Below are 19802 nucleotides of genomic sequence, written 5' to 3' on the forward strand. Positions count from 1 at the left end.
TCTATTTGTTAGCATTCTTGAGGTATATACCCAAAATATATGGTCTTACTTTCTTAGGGTATTTCACATTTAAAACGTCTTTCAGGGCATTGTGTATCCCACACCTGTAGTCTTTGACAACAGGGCAATCCCAGAAAATATGATAATGGTTTGCATTTTCATTTCCACAATTTCTCCAGCAAACAGGAAGTTAACTATCATAATGGGATTTCTGAGAGGGTGTAATAAAATATCTTATCAAGGTTTTCCATCCAAACTCCGTCCATTTCTGTGAACTGGTATACCTCCATTGATAACTCCATCATATTGTCCATTCTTCCTCAGATATAATTATTCCTCATTCCTTTTCCCATTTTGTTTTAATGTACACGCTTGGAATTATTCTACTACCATTATCTGAATTATACTTTTCTTTCTTCTAAATAGCTCTATCAAACATGAATTTGCCTTGGTTTCTTTTTTAACCCTCTTATTAATATATAGTGGAGTGGCGGAGCAGACTCACCTACTTCTGCTCCTTTGACTTGTGATCTTGTAATATTGCCCTTTTGGTACGCATTTTCTATCTCCCATTGTAATCTGTGGACCACATACTTACTACTGTTTGGAGGTCTCTATACAATTCCCATCAAGGAGTTTGTTTTTACATTTGCTATCCCTTCATTCTACCCGCAGATTCTACCAACAAACAAACAAAGCAGTAAGTGCAGAAAATGCCAAGAGAAACCAGAGACAATCGAAGACATTCCAGGCTCCTGCAGCAGTTTAATTCAATCTGATTACTTACAAAAGTACAATCAGGTGGCAAATATCATTCACCAAAATCTTTAAAATACAAACTCATGAATGCCCTCTCTCACTTCATAAAGGCACCATAAATTCAAGCCTTATCCAATTTTAGAGACAAAATCTTACAAATTATATGATAATCAATACATTGTTTCAGATAGGACAATCCATAATAACCATCCGGATATAATACTACAAGATAAACAAGCAGGAACAACAACCTTAATAGATAAAACCATTCCCAACACACACATGTTCCACAACCAGTGGAGCACCTCACCACAGTTATTGTTTCTCTCATCAGTCAGACAAACAAAAGATTTTCTCTGTCAATCAGCTTCCAAATGTTGCTACTCTGTCATTCGTTGCCACACCCCGCTGCTGCTTCCCTTCTCATCATCATACGTTCATAATCCAGAGCCCCAAACTCTGCCCTGTGCAGACACCCCTCGAGTTTCTGACCCTGCTTTGTTGAACATCCAACAGATGGTTTTCCATTCTGATTTCAGTCTTTAAAGAACAGGGGTGTTTTCAACAACTTTTAGAAGCAGGGAAAATGACACATAATGTGGAAATGAGTCGTGAATAAGGAGGTTAACTACCAAAGTCATTCTTCCTCAGTCCAGAGATGAGAGGGGTGAAGAACATCTCAGACAGAACTGCAGTCAGCTCGTCTTCTACAGTCAGCAGGGAATTCAAGGGAAGCCTCTTCACCCATAGAGTGGTGACTGGAACCCATCCGACAGGGAGAGAGAGAGAGTGGAACAACCGGGGAGGATTTAAAGGACTGTCCTGGAACAGAATCACTGGCTGGGTCCAGCTAGCCTGAGTTGACTCTCTACTCTGCACTAGGCATGTTATAAATTCACTAAGTACCAGAGACAGAGTTTAAAATAGAACTAATTTATTTGTCTCAGATCCAGAATATTAAACTCCACTTGTCACAAGGTTAGATTACTGAGTGAATTCCTTCCCACATTCACAACGGATGAACGGCCTCTCCCCAGTGGAAACTCAATGATGCACATTTGGTGGAGATGGCTGAGAGAATCTCTCCCGAAAGTCTCAGCAGATGATCGGCCTCTACCCAATGTGAACTCGCTGGTGTCTCAGTAGATTAGATGACCGCGCGAATCCTTTCCCACAGTCTGAGCAGGTGAACGGCCGCTCCCCACTGTGAACTCGCTGGTGTCTCTGTAGGTTAGATGACTGAGTGAATGTCTTCCCACAGTCTGAGCAGCTGAATGGCCTTTCCCCAGAGTGAACTGACTGGTGTGTCTGTAGATGAGATGCGAAAGTGAATCCTTTCCCGCAGACTGAGCAGGTGAACGGCCTCTCCCCAGTGTGAACTCGCTGATGTCTTTGTAGGTCGAATGGCCGCGTGAATCCCTTCCCACAGACAGAGCAGGTGAACGGCCTCTCCCCAGTGTGAACTTGTTGGTGCTTCTGTAGGTCGTATGATCGATTGAATCCCTTCCCACAGTCGGAGCAGGAGAATCGCCTCTCTCCAGAGTGAACTACCCGGTGTCTCCTCAGGTAGGATGAATGAGTGAATCCCTTCCCACAGTCTGAGCAGGTGAACGGCCTCTCCCCAGTGTGAACACTCTGATGTACCTTCAGATGAGATGATCGAGTGAATCGCTTCCCACAGTCTGAGCAGATGAAGGGCCGCTCCCCAGCGTGAACTGACTCGTGTGCTTTTAGGTTAGATAACTGAGTGAACCCCTTCCCACACAAAAAACAGATGTATGGTCTCTCTCCAGTGTGAAGTCTCCGATGTGCCTTCAGCTGAAAGGACCGAGTGTATCCCTTCCCACAGTCTGAGCAGGTGAACGGCTTCTCCCCAGTGTGGACTGACTGGTGTTTCAGTAGGTGAGATGATTTAGTGAATCCCTTCCCACAGTCTGAGCAGGTGAACGGCTTCACCCCAGTGTGGACTGACTGGTGTTTCAGTAGGTGAGATGATTTAGTGAATCCCTTCCCACAGTCTGAGCAGGTGAATGGCCCCTCTCCAGTGTGAACTCGCTGATCTGCCATTACGTCAGATGACCTTCCCCACAAATTCAGCAGGTGACCGGCCTCTCCTTAGTGTAAACCGACTGGTGTGTCCGTAATTGGGATGACCGAGTGAATCCCTTCCCACAGTCTGAGCAGATGAACGTCCGCTTCCCGGTGTAAAATGACGGTTATGCCAGTAGGTCAAATGACCGAGCGAGTCCCTTCCCAGTCGAAACAGGTAGGATCGGGAAATGAGCAGGAAGGATGATTGCACGAATACCTCGTTCCACTTTTTAAATATCTGGGCAGACACAGCGAGACTGACGTGTTGTGTTCGAGATTCCCGTAGACAAATTTCTTGTCGTGTTTAACCTGAAAAAAAAGCAAAATTAATCAGTGGGTGAAGGACAACATTTAAGATGAGATCACTTTGGTCGCCGAGGTGTGATCTGACATCACACTGTTACAGTGAAGGTCAACCAAAGTTGGAGAGAGAAATTACCTTCTAACTGGGCACAGTGCTGGGAAATGGAATGCCCATGAAATTCTCTGATGCTCCTCCTGCCTCTATAAGAATCGATGCCGGTGAGTTATCAGGCGTAAGATTTTTACACACCAGAGAGTGGTCCGTGTGTGGAATGGGTTGCCGGCGACAGTGGTGCAGGCGGATACAATTGGGTCTTTAAGAGGATCCTGGGCAGGTATATGGAGCTCAGAAAATTAGAGGACTATGGCTACCCCTGGGTAATTTCTCAGGTAATAACATGTTCGGCACAGCTTTGTGGGCCGAAGGGCCTGTATTGTGCTGTTGGATTTTTTTTCCATGTTTCTGCTGTCTCCAAACTGTGACTTGGCTCAGTCTGGCTCTCGAATTGGTATTATTCCCTGTTTCCACTGAGCTGCATTGGTGCCTGGCCCCAGGGCAACTGAAACAATCTCACACAAGTAACCTATGTTGACTTTCTTTCATGTACTGTCAATTTAAAATGCCACATTTTTAAAGCCATGTAAATATATCCTGCTGAGATGAATAGTTGTTCCACACAGCTGTTCAAAGGATTTAGAATGAATATTAGTATTATTTCAGGTTCTTGTAACAGTCATAGAAAGTACAAGATGGAAACAGGCTCATTGGCCATCTGCCCACTCCCATATCGCTACCATCCAGGTACCTGTACAAACCTCCAACATGCGAAATCGATCTCGCATGCACAACTTGAGCTGGCTGCTCATTCCACACCCCCACGATGACATGATGACGTTTCGCCTCATGTTGACCTTAATGTTTCACCTTTCACTCCTAACCCATGACGTTTGGTTGTGGTCCCACCCAATCTTAGTAGCAAAAGTCAGCTTGAATTTACACTATCTATGCCCTCATAATTTTGGTACACTTCCATCAAATCTCCCCTCAGTCTTCTGCGTTCCAAGGAATAAAGTCCAGTTCAAACTCTCCTTATAACCCAAGACCTCCTGACCTGGCAACATCCTTGTGAATTTTCTCGGAACTCTTTCAACTTTTTAAAAATCTTTCCTGGGGTGGTGACCAAAGCTACACACAATACTCCAAATAAGGCCTCATCGTTGTCTTGTACAACGTCAACATCACATCCATCTCCTGTACTCAGTACTTCGGTTTATGAAGGCCTATGTGCCAAATTCTTTCTTTTTGTCCCTATCCAACTGTGACACATTTTTCAGTGAATTATAGACCTATTGTCCCATCCCTTTCTTCAACAACACTCCTCAGTGCCCTATCAGTCACTGTGTAAGACCTATCCTGGTAGATCCTACCAAAGTGTAATACCTCGAAAATGGCTGCATTAAATTCCATTTTCCATTTCTCACACCATTTCTCCACCTGGTCCGGTTCGCACTGCAAGCCATGAATATCTTCTATCAGTCTGCTGAACCCCCAGTCTTGTTTTCATCCACAAATTAGCTGATACGGCGATCCATGTTATTACCCGGATTACTGATATAGATGACAAACAACAACAGATCCAGCACTGATCCCTGTGGCTCACCACTAGTCACATGCCCCCAGTCAGAGAGGCAATCATCTGCTAGCACATTCTGAATTCTGCCAGAGACAGTGTCTCATCCAATTTACTGTCTCATCTTGAATGCTGAGTGACTGAATCTTCTTGACCTACCTCCCATATGAGACTTCGTCAATTGCCTTGCTAAAGTTCATGTAGACAATATCCACTGCCTTGCCTTCACCCACTTTCCTGATAACTTCCTCGAGAAACTAGAGAGAAGATTGGTTAGACATGACCTACCATGCACAAACCCATGTCATCTATCCACGTAGATCCAAATACTTATATATTCTGTTTCTGCACAAATGTTCCAATAAGTTTCCCAATAGTGATGTCAATTTCCTCGTTTATTTTTAGAACCTTTCTTGAACAGAGGAACAACATTGGCTGTCCTCCAATCCTCCAGTACCTCACCTGTCACTAAGGATGATTTAGATATCTGTGCTTAGGCCTCGACAATTTCTGCACTTAAGTTATGCAGGGTCCTGGGGAACAACTTGCCAGGCCCTGGGGATTGATCCACGCTAATTTTCCTTCAGACAGAAAACACCTCCACATCTGTAATCTGTACAGGGTCCCTGATGTTGATGCTGCCTTGCCTCACTTCTATAGACTCTGTGTCCATCTCCTGTGTAAATACGGATGCAAAACTACTATTTAAAACCACCCCCATCCATTTTGTCTCCCGTATAGATTACCATTCTGATCGTCCAGAGTGGACATGTTTCTGTTCTGATCTTCTCCATGTTTCTGTGACAGAGAAGCTGGTCAGACTTGACTGGAAGGGGAATCTGGTAGGAGTGACGACAGAGCAGCAATGGCTGGAGTTTCTGGGAGCAACTTAGGAGGTGCGTGGTAGATACATCCCAAAGAAGTGGAAGCATTGGAAAGGCAGGAGGACACAACTGTGGTTGAAATGAGAAACCAAAGCCAGCATAAAAGCCAAAGAAAGGGCAAACAAACGAGCAAAACCCGTTGGGAAGCTTTTAGAAACCAACAGAAGACCACTAAAAAATGTCAACTGAGCTCACGGCGTGGAATGATGTAGTCATGTTGTCATGATGCAATGATGTAGTCATTAATGACTCTTGGCTGCACCCAACAGTCTGAGGCATTTAGAGGAACAAAATATCCGGGGCCTCAATATTTCTTGAAAACCAAGGTAACCTGCACCAGTTCCCTTTCAACTTTTATTTAGGCAAGCATATACAAACTAGACATCCTCAATATTTCACTTCTGAAGGCCTCCCACTTACCAAGTATTCCTTTGCCAAAAATCATTCTGTCCCAATCCACACTTGTCAAATCCTTAAAATTGAGCTTTCTGCAATTTGGAATCTCAAGAGAGGTCCAGGCCTCTGTCTTTCCGTATTTACTTGGAATCTCCTGGCATTATGATCACTAGACACAAAGTGTCCCCATACGCTAATATATGTCTCTAGCCCTGGATCATTTCCTAACCTCTACGTCGAGAATTCTACGTACTGATTAAGGGAACTTTTGACGCCTCTACCCCATCTAGTCCTTTTACAGTATGGGAGTCCCAGTCAATATATGGAAAGTTAAATTCACTTACTAAATGAAAAATTGTTTCTTGGCATAGTCTGCGATCTCTCTATAAATAGGTTCCTATAAATCCCTCAGACTGTTGGGTGAAACCAAATTCCAGTAATGGCTACAATATCATAATTCCATGCCCTGACGTCTGAACAACATCTGTCTTTTGTCAACAAAACAACCTCTCCCTCATTGTCACAAAACTAAGGAGCCGATTGTGGACTACAGGAGGAATGGAGACAGGCTCACCCACTTTGACATCAGTGGATCTGGGGTTGAGAGGGTGAACAGCTTTATCAGTACTCCATCAGTACTGGAAAGGAAGGGCGAAGGGCCAGATGTTTGATTGATTAGGGAGAAGTGGGTTGTGGTTCTGTGGGACTTGGTTCTGTGTGTCAGCTGCTCCCTATCCGCGCAAACACCAATTTACCCAACAACTCACTCTCGTTTGGGTATGATCAAAGTCGCTTTCATATTTCACTCAACCCTTTGCCCTGCGGGGAAACAGATAAAACTTATAACCTGATATAGGAGACACCACTTACCTCTGATGCTGTAACCGGATGGCGTTCGGTGTGGTCACGGGTAATCTCACCCTGACTTCCCGGGTGGGCGGCAGTGGATCTGGACCAGGGTGCTTAACCTGCGCGGAGAGTTCAGTCTGAGATGAGGCAGAGATTGACACTTTTCGGCACCAATGGAGCTAAATAACTCGCACGTCTCCTGACGACGGTTGTCTGGCAGATGACGGGCACACAAGGTTCCCCAAATCGTCTCAGTGTGAGCCCCGCACCTTAATTATAAATTAAATTTATAATTTAATAAATTAAATTATTTAAATTCCAGCTTTGTGTGTTGATTATTTATCAGCAGGGGGAAATAATCAACGCACAAAACTGGAAATTAAAAAAAATAATCGATTTATATTTGTTTCCAGTTCAACCCTATAATAAAATCATATCCCTCTTCACATGCTGTCATTATAATTAATTGCACTGAATAAATTGTCGGAGCTTCTCGTGTCAACATACCAATACGTAGAACTGGACCACACGGCCGCTGGAATGTGCTGCTGCAGATCATGAAGCCATGTCATATCTGATCTAAAATGTCATTACGCATTCTCCCCCCCCTCCCCGCCACCCCTGTCCATCCCTGAAACACTTAAACCCCGCTGTTTATCAACAATATCGGCCGTAAACTGTGTCAAAGACTTTGCTCCCATTGGTCATTGAGGAGAAGAGTTCAGAACTCTCCCAATCGGCACAGGAACAATCCATATATTCTTCTGAAATAAGACATTCTGAAAACGATGCAGGTGTTTTGCTGGACGGATCTCGTACCTTTGCTTTGAAACAGGCGGTCATTGTTCTACAGCTGTTCTTAATCTTTACTTAACTTGTGGAAAATGTAAATTGTGCAGATAGATAACAGTCGGAAGACAAAAAGCACCACAGACAAAAGTGGCTTAAAATATCTCCTTGACCGCTGATCCAATGCACAGAGGACTGGCTAATTGGAAATAAAGATCCGAAATAAATATCAGAAGCTGAATTATTCTCACCGCAATTACCCAAGAATATTCTGTGAGTGTGGATACCGTGTGTCATTTCTGACAAATAACCCCGCCCACTGCCCCACACGGATCTCTCGTAACCATGGCAACACACACAATACTGGAGGAACTCAGCAGGTCAGGCAGCATCTATGGATGGGTGTAAATAGTCGACGTCACGGACCGAGTCCCTTCATTAGGACTGGAATGGAAAAGGCAAGCGGCCAAATGATTGACTGATTGGGAAGGTGCGGCTTGTTCTGTGAGACTCGGAGCCCAGTGTCTGCGTGCAAGTATTTGCCTGCTCGTACACATTCCTCTGAACAGGGAGCGGCCGCTCTGCAGAATCTAAATTCAACCGGTTGGACAAAACACTGCCCTTCAAATCTGAAGGAAGTTTAACCCTTTCTGCTACAGAAAGAGATAGTCCCAATGACGCGCTGCACAGAACATCACGTGTGGTCTCGATCTCACAACGTTACCAGTTACTTTGCTACGAGTTTCCAGCATTTTGCTTTTAATCTCAGACTCGCTTCATCTGGAGATGTGCTAAAATAATTTTCAGGCTTTCTTCAAATAAATCGAACCGAGGCATTACCAAAAGCGACATTCCGTAATATAGCTGGGATCTCGTCCTGTTATTTTAAGTAGTTGTGTTTTAATGAGGGAGAGAGAGACCGGTGATGAGTCACTACCCCATGGGATTTCACGTGTCACTATCGGGGTGAAAGATGCCTTCAGTTCCCACTCATTAGAAACCACCCTGGAGAGTATTTCTCGTTGAAGGCAACGGCATCGTTTCTCTTAATCCATTTGGACAATGATTGTCTCGTTAACATGGACATGTCAGGACTCCTTTCTCCCACTAAATTCACTCCCGATCCCGACCAAAGCCTCGCCTCGCTGAAAACGCTGAATAGTTGTACAGAATCATAGACAACACTTACCTCTGATGTTGTAACCGGACGGTGTTCAGTGTGATCCTGGGAAATCACAGTCTGACTTCCCGGGTGATCGACAATGTCCCTGCACCGGTGAGCTCACCCTTTACGGAGAGTTGAGTCTGAGCTGCTGCTCCCGAGGCCAATCGGCTGTGATGTGTCCGTCGCTCATTACAGATGGACAGGGCCGGATGAGCCGGGGTAAAGCGGGACTGCCGCAGTCCGGGTTACACAAACTCTCACCGGCTCAGGACGGGTCTGACAGCGGGAGGAGGCGGGAGTGGGATCACTGTAGCAACCCTAAAGAGGAAAACAAACAGGCTGCGTTAACCTTACTGTCCGGATTTCCGTGTGGATCTCTCCTTTTTCTTTCATCGTAAATAGTCGGGCGGAGTTTCTCTGTTGAACTCAGCCAGTCCCAGGCTGCGAATTTGATCCAGTCCGGGTACTGGTAGGATCTGAGCTCCGCCCCGTGTGTAAATAGGACTGCCCGCCGTAGGTACAGTTTCAGCTCAAACGTCTCTCACCTGTCCAGGCACAGGGAGCCGCCTTTCTGTTGAAATTAATGCAAACACGTTCGACTACATATTCCAAATCAATTTGAAAAAAAAATATGGTCAATGATTTTCTCAGCACCTCTCGATTCAGAGGAGTTTATTAACATTTATAAACTCCATCATTCAGAGATTATTGTATTTCCATCTGGACAACTGTTGTAACAAGAAATCCCCTCGCCCACGGTTAACAGCGGGTTTCGTTTCACAAGCAGTGATTGTTGATTCACACCCTGCCAGAAATACTTGTGGAATTTGTTTCACTTAAAATTTGGCTATTCCAAATGGCCAAATGTTTGACCAAGGGGGTGTGATGATGGGCTGATTGAAAATGAACTATCAGAGTGGGGTGCGGAGTAGTAGTGTGCTGATTAAAAACGGGACTCTCAGTTCGCTCTATCGCCTGACCTAATACTCACTCTCCCCCCCATCCCTCTACCTCATGTAACCTGTCTATACCCCTCATGACTGTGTAGACTTTCATTAAATCTCTCCAAATCTTCTGCGTTTCATGAGCAAAGTCGTAACCTTTTCAATCTCCACTTATAACTCGGGTCTTTCAATCACAGTAACATACTTGTAAATTGTCGTTGTACTCTGTCAAACTTATTTACATTTTTCCTGTGGGTAGGTGACGTAAACTGCTCATAATTCTCCAAATTAGGCCTCATAACCTTCTTAACTCACGCAATCTCCTGTACTGAATACTTTAACTTATGAAGGACAATGTACCAAAGATTTCCTTACTACCTTGTCTAGGTACGCCCCCACTTTCAATAAATTGTGTACCTGTATTCCCAGCCGCCGTTGTCCTACCGCAGTTCTTAGTGCACTACCGTGCACTGTGTTAGACTTATCCTGGTTGATCATACTCGCAGGCCTGCATTAAATTCCATCTGCCATTTTCAGCCCATTTTCCCCACCTGATGCAGATCCCTCTGCAAGCTCTGATAGTCCTCCTCGCTGTCAACTGCATCCAAAACTTTGCTGTCATCCGCAAATTTGCCGATCCGGTTAATCAAATTATCATCCATATCACTGATATAGATGACAAAAACAACGGATATCAGCACCGATCCATGCGGTAGAAAATATCCAATGCCTTGCCTTTATCAATTTTCCTGGTAACATTCCTCGCACATTCTCCAAAAAAAATCCATAGGATTGTCTAGAACACCCGAAATCCCTGATCAGACCTGTTTGTTCAAATGCTAGTTATTTTGGTCATTCCAGCGCCTTCCACTACTGATACGAGGCGCACTGGCCTATAACTTTCTAGTTTAAATTTGGAGCTTTTCTTTAAAAAAGTGAACAAAATTAACAAAACAGAGTACAAATCCTCTGGTAGGACTCCTGTCGATGAACATAATTTGAACTTATCGGCTACGACCCTACAATTTCCGTACAAGCCTCCTTCAGGGTCCGAGGGGGTCAACCTGTCAGTCGTTCGGGATTTATCTGCCTTAATTCGTCTAAACGCCTCCTCATCCGTGACGTGTATAACGTCCATGGCCTCACTTCTACAGATTCCGTGTCCTCTTTACGAGTGAACACTGATGCAAACATTCACTTAGGAACTCCTCTATAGTTTTTTTTTGGCTCCACGCATACATTACCATTCCGATTACCCAGAGGATCAGTTGTGTCCTCTACAAACTTTTGACCTGTATAATCCCTTAGGATTCTTCCTCATTTTCTCTGCTAAGGCAAACTTACGCCACCTTTTAACCTTCTTATTTTCTTTCTCCATGTTATCTTGCTTTTCCTCGACTCCATAAGCATCGCATTTTTTTCGTGGAACATGGATGGGAGGGGATGGAGAGCAGATCAATGGGACTCGATAGATTAACAGATCGACCTGGAGACCGGGAACTGTGCACAGTGAATCTCCTGCTGTGGGATACAGGGAATGGGAATCATGCGTGGTAAAGCCTGGAATGGTGCGCGATAAGATCCAGAGACCGGGAATGAATCGTTTGTGGAGAATTCCCGTGTAGAATCGCAGACCAGGAACCTTGCGTGCTGAACATCCCCGCTGTGGTGTCCCAAGACCAGGAAACCCAATCTCACACTGGATTTGTTCAATGACTCGTGAAAAGCCATGACCAACATCCTTGCCGTTGTGTATAAATAAATACTTGTTCCAATAATTCTGACCTCGCCACCTGTCAACCTCAACTCTCTTTCTCTCCATCATCGTTATGCTCACCCTCCTGCCGCTCCGCACCCCACACGTTCCTCCTTCTGCCTCCAACCCGTCTCGCTCACTGTCGTCATTGATGCCATCTCACTCACCCGTTGTTCTTCGCTGTCCGACTTCGTCACCCTGTTTCTTCGCAGAGTCCACCACCACTCCCTCCCTGCAGACCATCTCACGCATCCTCAGTCACATCCCTCCTTGCTCGCTACCCCTATCACACACCGATTTCTCCTCGACGCACACCTCTCCTTCCGCATCTCACTCCCTCAGCCCCTCCTCGCCCCCGTTATTTCCACTCTCCCTTTCAATCTCCCTAATCCTGTCTCATACGCCATCTGTTTCTCCCTCACTACTACTCATATTCCTCACTCTCCCTACCCCTTACTCCTCCCTGGTCTCCTACCCTTCTCTCACCCTCGCTCTCCTTTTTCCTCATGCTTTCTCCTCTCGCCTATCCCACTCTTCCCCTACGCCTCTCATGACCCTCTGTCTCATTCCTCTGGCACCCTTTCTCGCTGCCCCTACACCTCCCTCATATCAGCTATGGCCCCTGCACTTTCCGCACTTGCCTCCCTCGGGGTCTGGGGGATCAACTTGTCAGTCTCTGGGGATTTATCCACTCTAATGTGCTTCAATGAGCAAGCACATCCTCTCTGTAATCTGTATCACGTCCATGACCTACTTCTGCTGTGTCTCACTTCTACAGATTCTGTCCGTTTCCTGTGTAAACACAGATATAAAAACTCCATTTCAGATCGCCCGCATTGTTTTTCTTTTGTCTCCACGCCTAAAGTACCATTCTAAAAATCCAGAGGTCAGTTTTGTTTTTTATATCCGTTTGTTCTTAAAATATCTGTATTATCCCATCGGATTTCCATCACCTTGTCTGCTCGGGCAACCTCATTCCTTCTTATAGCGATGCTAATTTCGTTCTTAAGCGTTCACTGTTATTCCTATACTCCACAGATACCACATTTATTCCAACCTGCCTCTGCATCAAACAAACCTCAATTTTTCTTTTTACCAATGCTCAATATCTCTCGAAAATCAAAATTCCCAAAAGTGTTATTTTTTCTTTTTATTCTGACAGACCCAGAAAAGCTTAAACTCTCAAAAGTTTACCTTTGCTAAAAGGCAAATGGATGAGAAACTTTTTAAGAGATGTTTGGTTAGGCTCGTAGATGTAAGGAAGTTTGACGGATATGGACATGATGTACATCAGATGGATTAGTGTTTGGGTGCAGTGATTTGTTCGGTACAAAATTTTGGGTCTCATGACCTGCTGCTGTGCTGTCTTCTTCTATGTTGTATGTGGACGAGTTATCCAGTCTGGCCTGGCTGAGCAATGGAATGACATTTTCCCTGACCAGAACACCACTATCCCCTTTAATTCCTCCCACTTTGTTGCGTCTGAAACAACGGAACTACGGACTATTGAGCTGGGAGTCTTATCACACTCCCCTGCTCTCTACCTCTGTTACTCACCGTCTCACCATCCTTCATCATTCAGTTCTCTCACCCTCTTCTCTTCTAACTCTACCTCTCGCCCCCTCTAGTTAGCCCTCTCTTTGTCCCTTCCACTCTCCCTCCATTCCTCCCCTCTCCTCTCTCTCTCTTTCTCCTCTTTCCACCTCTTTCTCTCTCGCTCCTTCTCATTCCCTCAACCTACCCACAGAGGGAAACTCACCTTCAGCCCCCCCTCACGAACTTCCACACACACACCCTGCCCTTCACCCCCCCTTCATATAGTTCTTTATATTGTGTCATGTCGCGGTCGGGACTGCCGCGGGTTGATTTATTTAAAGAGATCGTGAAAACAACAGCAGGTAATTCGAATGTGCGATGAGCATAAAATGCTGGAAACTCGTAGCAAACATGGAGTAGAAACTGTAACTGGAAACGCTGCGGGTTCACGACGCTAGGTAACTTTCTATAATTCACGTTAAACTTTCTATCACGTTAAATAAAATATTGAAGTGACTTTGTTCGCAGCCGGATGAGTTGTTTGGATTTGATTTCAGCGGAGCGGCCGCTCCCTGTTCTGAGGAATGTGCACAGACAGGCAGCTGCTTGCACGCAGACCCTGAGCACCCAGTCTCACAGAACAACAACCCGCATCTTAAATATCAATCGATGATATGGCCTCTACTTCCTCCATTCCACTTCCACTGAAGAGTCCCACCTCGAAATGTCGACTATTTTATTCAGTTCCATACATGCTGCCGGACATTCTGAGTTCCTCCGGCATTTCGTGTGTTACCATGGTTAGGAAAGATTGGAGGGAGTGAGCATCTGGAGCAGTGGGCGGGGCAGTTAGAAACGACTTCAAAAACTTATCCACGCTATAGGAATATTTTCTTCTGGAGTTAGGCTGTAAATGATTCAACTTCTGATGTCTATTTCAGATCTTTATTTAATCAATTCATTGACTGTGTTATGAATCGATGATCAAGACGTCATAGGAAAGTACGGCACAGGAACAGGCCCTTCTGCCCAAGCCATTTAACCTGCTAACTCCGATCGACCTGCGCCGGGGTCACTGTCCTGCCACCCAAACTATCTCGTAAGCGTTGAAATCGAGCTCGCCTGCACCACCTTTGCTGCCCGCAGGTTCCACAATCTCGCGGTCCTCTGAATGAAGAGGTTTTCCTTCACGATTCTGTCAATTTCTTCACCTTTCACCTTTAACCTCTGGCTGTAATCCCACTCACCCACCGTGTAAAAAGCCGAGCTGCATTTAACCTATCTGTACACCTCATAATTTTGTACTAACTTGCGAGGAATCATGGAGTCAAAGTCATAGAACAGTACATTTGGCCGGGCCATTTAAACTGTTTTATAACTCAGGCCCTCCAGAGCCGGAAACATCCTTGCAAATTTTCTCTGTGTTCTTGCAGCCTTACTTACATCTTTCCTCGGGGGAGGTGACAAAAACTGCACACAATACACGATTCGGACTCACCCAAGTCTTATAAGACTTGAACATAACATCTCATCTCCTTTACTCAATACTTTAAGTTATGAAGACCAATGCGCAAAAGGATTTAGTTATGACCCTATCTAAACGTGACACTACTTTCACTGCATAATGGACCTGTTCTCCCCTACCATCCAAACTTCTCTAAAACGTTGAAATCGAGCTGGCATGCATAATTTTTTGCTGGCAGCTCATTCCACACTGTCACGGCCCTCTGCGTGAAGAAGGTTCCTCGCACGTTCCCCTTAAACCTTTCAGCTTTCAACCTTAAACCAGGAACTCTGTTTGTAGTGCAAAAGTCTGCTTTAATTTATCCTATCTACACCCTTCAGAAAGTTGTATACCTCTCCCAAATCCCCTCTCAATCATCTACTTTCAAAGGAATGTATTCAATCTTCCCTCATCACTCAGTCCGTCCAGATCATGCAACATCCTGTTGATTTTTCTCTGTACGTTTCAACCATATGTACATCGTTCCTGTGTGTAGGTGACCAAACCGGCACACAATACTCCAAATTCAGCCTATCCAATGTATTATACAACTACAAAATCACATCCTTTCTCCTGTACTCAAGGTACTGATTTCTGAAAATCAATGTGCCAAAATATTTTTACAACCCTGTCTACCTGTGATGCATCAATCGCAGTAGCTATCTAACAATCCTCCGGGTCCCTCACCTGTTGCTAAGCATATTTTAAAAATGTCTGCTACGACCACTGCAATTTCTGTAATTGCCTCCCTCCCAAGGAAACAAGAGGTAGGGTTCACTAATCTTAGACTCTTCGAACACTGTTCTCATCCATTCTATCAACACCTCTCACCATTCGATATTTTCCACTCAGTCTTCAGAATCCCAGTGAAAATAGGCCGAGATATATCAAATACTATTCATATGGTAAGCCGTTGAATCCCGGAATAATTTTCCTGGACCCATCAGAGACTCTGCCCAGTGTCAGCGCATCCTTTCTAAGATAAGGACCCCAAACCGATTACAGTACTCCAAGTGACGCCTCGACATTGCATACTTGCAGCTATACCCTAGTCATCTTGGAATGAAGGTTAATATCGAATTTACCATCCTCACCACAGATTCAACCTGCAAATTACCCTTTAGGGAATCCTGCACATGGAGTCCCAAAGTCCATTGCGCCTTAGCTGTTTGAATTTCCATTTCAAAATTAGACCGTACAATTCTCACACATATTCCATCTTTCATTTCATTGTCCGTTCTCCCGATCTGTCTAAATCCTCCTGAAGCCACTCTACTTCCTCAAAACTACCTGCCCCGCCACCTATCTTCGTATCGTCCGCAAACGTTACAACAAAGCCATCAATTCCATCATGCAAGTCCTTCACATGAAACGTGAAAAGAAGCAGCCGCACCCCGACACCTGTGAAACGCCAATAGTCACTGATAAGGTTAACTTCATTCCCACTCCTTGCCTCCAGTCAATCCACCACTGCTTTATCCACGCTAGTATCGTTCCTGTAATAACACCGGCACTTAAAATGTTAACCAACCTCGTGTGTGGACCATGTCAAAGGCCTTCTCAAAACCGACATACACAACGGCATCCGATTCTCCGTTGTCTTTACTGCTTGTTATGTCTTCAAGACGTCCTGAAAAAAGACTACAGGGAGTTATGAAAGAAGTTGAGAAGCAGGACCTCAAAACTAGTAATCTCGGGATTACTGCCTGTGCCTCGTGACAGTGAGTATAGGAATAGATTCAATTGGCAATCGCATCTGATCTAGGCCGACATTTCCGTGCCTGTCGGGACCTAACTAATCAGCTTGTTTATTTCGGCTTCCTTCTTAAAGATGTGCTGGCTGCGTTCTGGCTATCGCTACACCGCTGCATGCTTCGTGACCATGTATCGGTCCATGGCCCGGAGGCTGGGGACCACTGCCATAGGACACTGAAAGCTGCTACGTAGGTTGACTCTGTGGTTAAGAAGGCATACGATGCATTGGCTTTCATCAATCGTGGGAATGAGTTTCAGAGACTATAGGTAATTTTGCAGCAATATAGGAGCCTGGTCGGACTCAGTTTGGAGTACTGGGCTAAATTCTGGTCGCCTCACTATAGGAAGGACATGGAAACCACAGAAAGGGTGCAGAGGAGATTTGCAAGGATGTTGACTCGACTGGGGAGCATGTCTTATTAGAATAGGTTGAGTGAACTCGGCCTTTTTTTCCTTGGAGTGACCGACGATGAGAGATGACTTGATAGAGGTGTACAAGATAATGAGAGGCATTGATCGTTTAGATAGTCAGACGCTTTTCCTCAGGGCTGAGTTGGCTAGCATGAGAGGACATAGTTTTAAGGTGCTTGGATGTAGGTACAGAGGAGATGTCAGGGGTGTTTTTTTTTACACGGAGAGTGGTGAGTGCGTGGAATGGACTGCTGGCGGCGGTGGTGGAGGCAGATACGATAGGGTCTTTAAGAGACTCGATGGCTACATGGAGCTTAGGAAAATAGACGGCTATGGGTAAAGCTTAGGTAGTTCCTAAGTAGGGAAATGTTCGTCGCAGCTTTGTGGGCCGAAGGGCCTGTATTGTGCTCTGCGTTTTCTATGTTTCTACGTTTCTAATTCCAACAGATTTCTCAGGCAATATTTTTTCCTTCAAGAAGCCATGCTGGCTATATTCATCCAAGTACCAGAAAACTACCTCCTTGACAATCAATTCCAACAACTTCCCAACCACTGAAGTCGGACGAACTGGCTTATAAATCTCATTCTTCAGCGCCTCTCCCTTCTTGAAGAATGGAGTGACATTTGCAATTTTCCATTCCAAAAACAAATGAAACCAACTTGACAGGTCGTTATTAATGCCTCCACAATCTCTTTGGGGAACCCTTTCAGAATCGTGCTGTGTAAACCATCTGGCCCAGGTGGAATCATCCTCTGTAATAGGTAACTTTCATGAAGTTGATGTCGCTTTGTCTCACTTTTAAAGACGGTGTCCTTCAACTGAATAAATAAAGATGCAAAATAATTTTAAGGTCTCCCCCATCTCATTTAAGACACATTTCTCTGATGTAGAGAAGCACGCATCCGGATCTCAGCATACAACTGACGACCCCAAGCAGATTCGCAGGTGAAACGTTTCTCTCTGGGATGGGCTGACAGGTTCCCCGTTCCATCACAACTGAGTGAGTCACTGGCCAACTCTCCCCGTCGCGGCACTCTTGATCCCCTGAGCTTCCCATCTCCTCGCTCCGACCTCCATTGCGTCCATCTCATCCAGTCTGACGGCCATTTTATTTTTGGTACTTTTGCCATCCGATCAACCACATCGTCGACTGAGTAGCACTCTAACCCTGATTATCCGCTCACTCCCCTCGCCGGTCACTCAATCCTAACTACCCTCCACCATCCCTCATCCGTTCTCTCGCCGGTGTTCACATCAACTTCTAGAAAATTGGAAAATGCGACTTTTAACAGGGTCAAATTTCACAAATGTGTTTTGGCGTGATGTGGGTGAACAAGCGCTGCTTATGAAATGAAGCTCGTTGTTGACCGTAGGCGACGAGTTTCTTATGACAACATTTGCCCGGATGGAAACGCAATAATCTCTTAATGTTGTTGTTCATAAAACAATATTAATAAACTCTCCTGAATCGAGAAGCTCTCAGAAATATACGACAGAAGTTGTTCAGATTTCCTCTGGGGGCAATTTGTCCAAAGTGCTTGGTTTGATTTCAGCAGAGCTGCGACTCCCGGTAACGGGACAGGTCAGGAATGTTTGAGCTCAAACTCGTCCAGCGTTGGGAAGCCCGTCCTCACGCAGGGTGAAGAATAAAACCTTTCTGAATCCCTTCCACAGCCTGGGATTCGCTGAATTAAAGAGCAAACCTCCGCCCCATTGGTTGTGATGGAAGAACAAAGGACATGTGAGATCTACACGGAAATCCAGACAGAACCGAGCAGCGGCCGCGACTGACAGCCACCCCAGTCTTCAATATTCCCCTCTGTGCCTCCTCCATTTGTCCCAGTCCCCTCTCTTCCCGATGTCCGACATGTCCCAGACTGGCGAGGGTTTGCGGAGCCAGAACTGCTGTAATCCACATTTACCCCGTCTCACTCGGACCTGTGTATCTGTAATGAGCGACAGACGCAAAAGAACCGAATCGCCTCGGGAGCAGCGGCTCAGACTGAAATCTCGGTGCATGGTGATCACACCGGTCACGCGGGAACTCACTGAACTCCGCCCAGTTTCAACATTAGAGGTAAATGGTGTGTCTACTACTCCAGAACCAGTGAGCGTTTACCCCGCGGCTCGGCATCTGTCGGGATAGAGAGGGAATACTAGCGGAGAAGGGAAATGTTCAAGTGAACGAATTAATGTTTGACCAAATGGATTGAAAGAAACGATATTGTTACCTTCAATCATAACATTCTCTGATTGGTTTGTACTGAGTCGGTGCAGAAGAACCTTTCGCTCCGACAGCGACATCCGAAATCTCACACAGGGCAGGGTCCCGTCTCTGATCTCTCCCTCTTGATCTTTAACACAGAGGCGCGCGCGCGCACAAACACACACACACACACACACACACACACACACACACACACACACACAAACACACACACAAACACACACACACACACACACACACAAACACACACACAAACACACACACACACACACACACACACACACACACACACACACACACACACACACACACACACACACACACACTCACACACAAAATTCAGAATAACTGAGGGAATGTTCGGAATGTCGCCGTTCAGAATGCCACAGATCACAGATCGATTTCTTTAATTAAATTGCACAAAACGCACATTAAAACAGCAGATGATGGGAGTTTGAGCTAACATTAAAATACTGGATCTAATAAGTCTGATAGCAATTATAGCAAGTGGACATCAGATTGCAGACACCGGAGATCCTGCGTTTCTATATCATTCATTTTATAGTTTATTCCCTGTAACAGAAGTATTTAAAGACAGTATTGAGACAACTTTGTTCACAGTTGACTGTGAGCGCGGAATGTCGAACCATTTGGATTTGTTTTCAGCTGTGAAGCCGCTCCCGCTCTGAGGAATGTCTGCGTGTCGGAATCCGCCCTGCGGACAGACAGCAGCTTGACACAGAAACCCGCGCTGTGAGTCTCACAGACCAGCAACCCGGCCCCTCCCCCATAGCTACTAAC

At 45.3% G+C, this 19802-nt stretch overlaps 1 protein-coding gene across 2 annotated transcripts; it reads right to left on the reverse strand.

The window, feature by feature from the left end:
- Nucleotides 1–572: 572 nt before the first annotated feature.
- Nucleotides 573–9171, reverse strand: LOC140721238 (uncharacterized). 2 transcript variants are annotated; one of them, XM_073036092.1, is made up of 3 exons: nucleotides 8892–9171; nucleotides 6935–7032; nucleotides 573–3159 (listed from the first exon to the last, which is right to left on the reverse strand). In XM_073036092.1, the coding sequence occupies exon 3, from the start codon at nucleotides 2824–2826 to the stop codon at nucleotides 1873–1875; it is 954 nt and encodes a 317-aa protein (XP_072892193.1). In that variant the 5' UTR covers nucleotides 2827–3159; nucleotides 6935–7032; nucleotides 8892–9171; the 3' UTR covers nucleotides 573–1872. The 2 variants fall into 2 exon arrangements, with proteins under 2 accessions (XP_072892193.1, XP_072892192.1); XM_073036091.1 differs by having other exon boundaries at nucleotides 6935–7182.
- Nucleotides 9172–19802: the final 10631 nt, after the last annotated feature.

This window comes from Hemitrygon akajei, unplaced genomic scaffold (genome assembly GCF_048418815.1).
Source record: "Hemitrygon akajei unplaced genomic scaffold, sHemAka1.3 Scf000053, whole genome shotgun sequence".
NCBI classification, from domain to species: Eukaryota; Metazoa; Chordata; class Chondrichthyes; order Myliobatiformes; family Dasyatidae; genus Hemitrygon; species Hemitrygon akajei.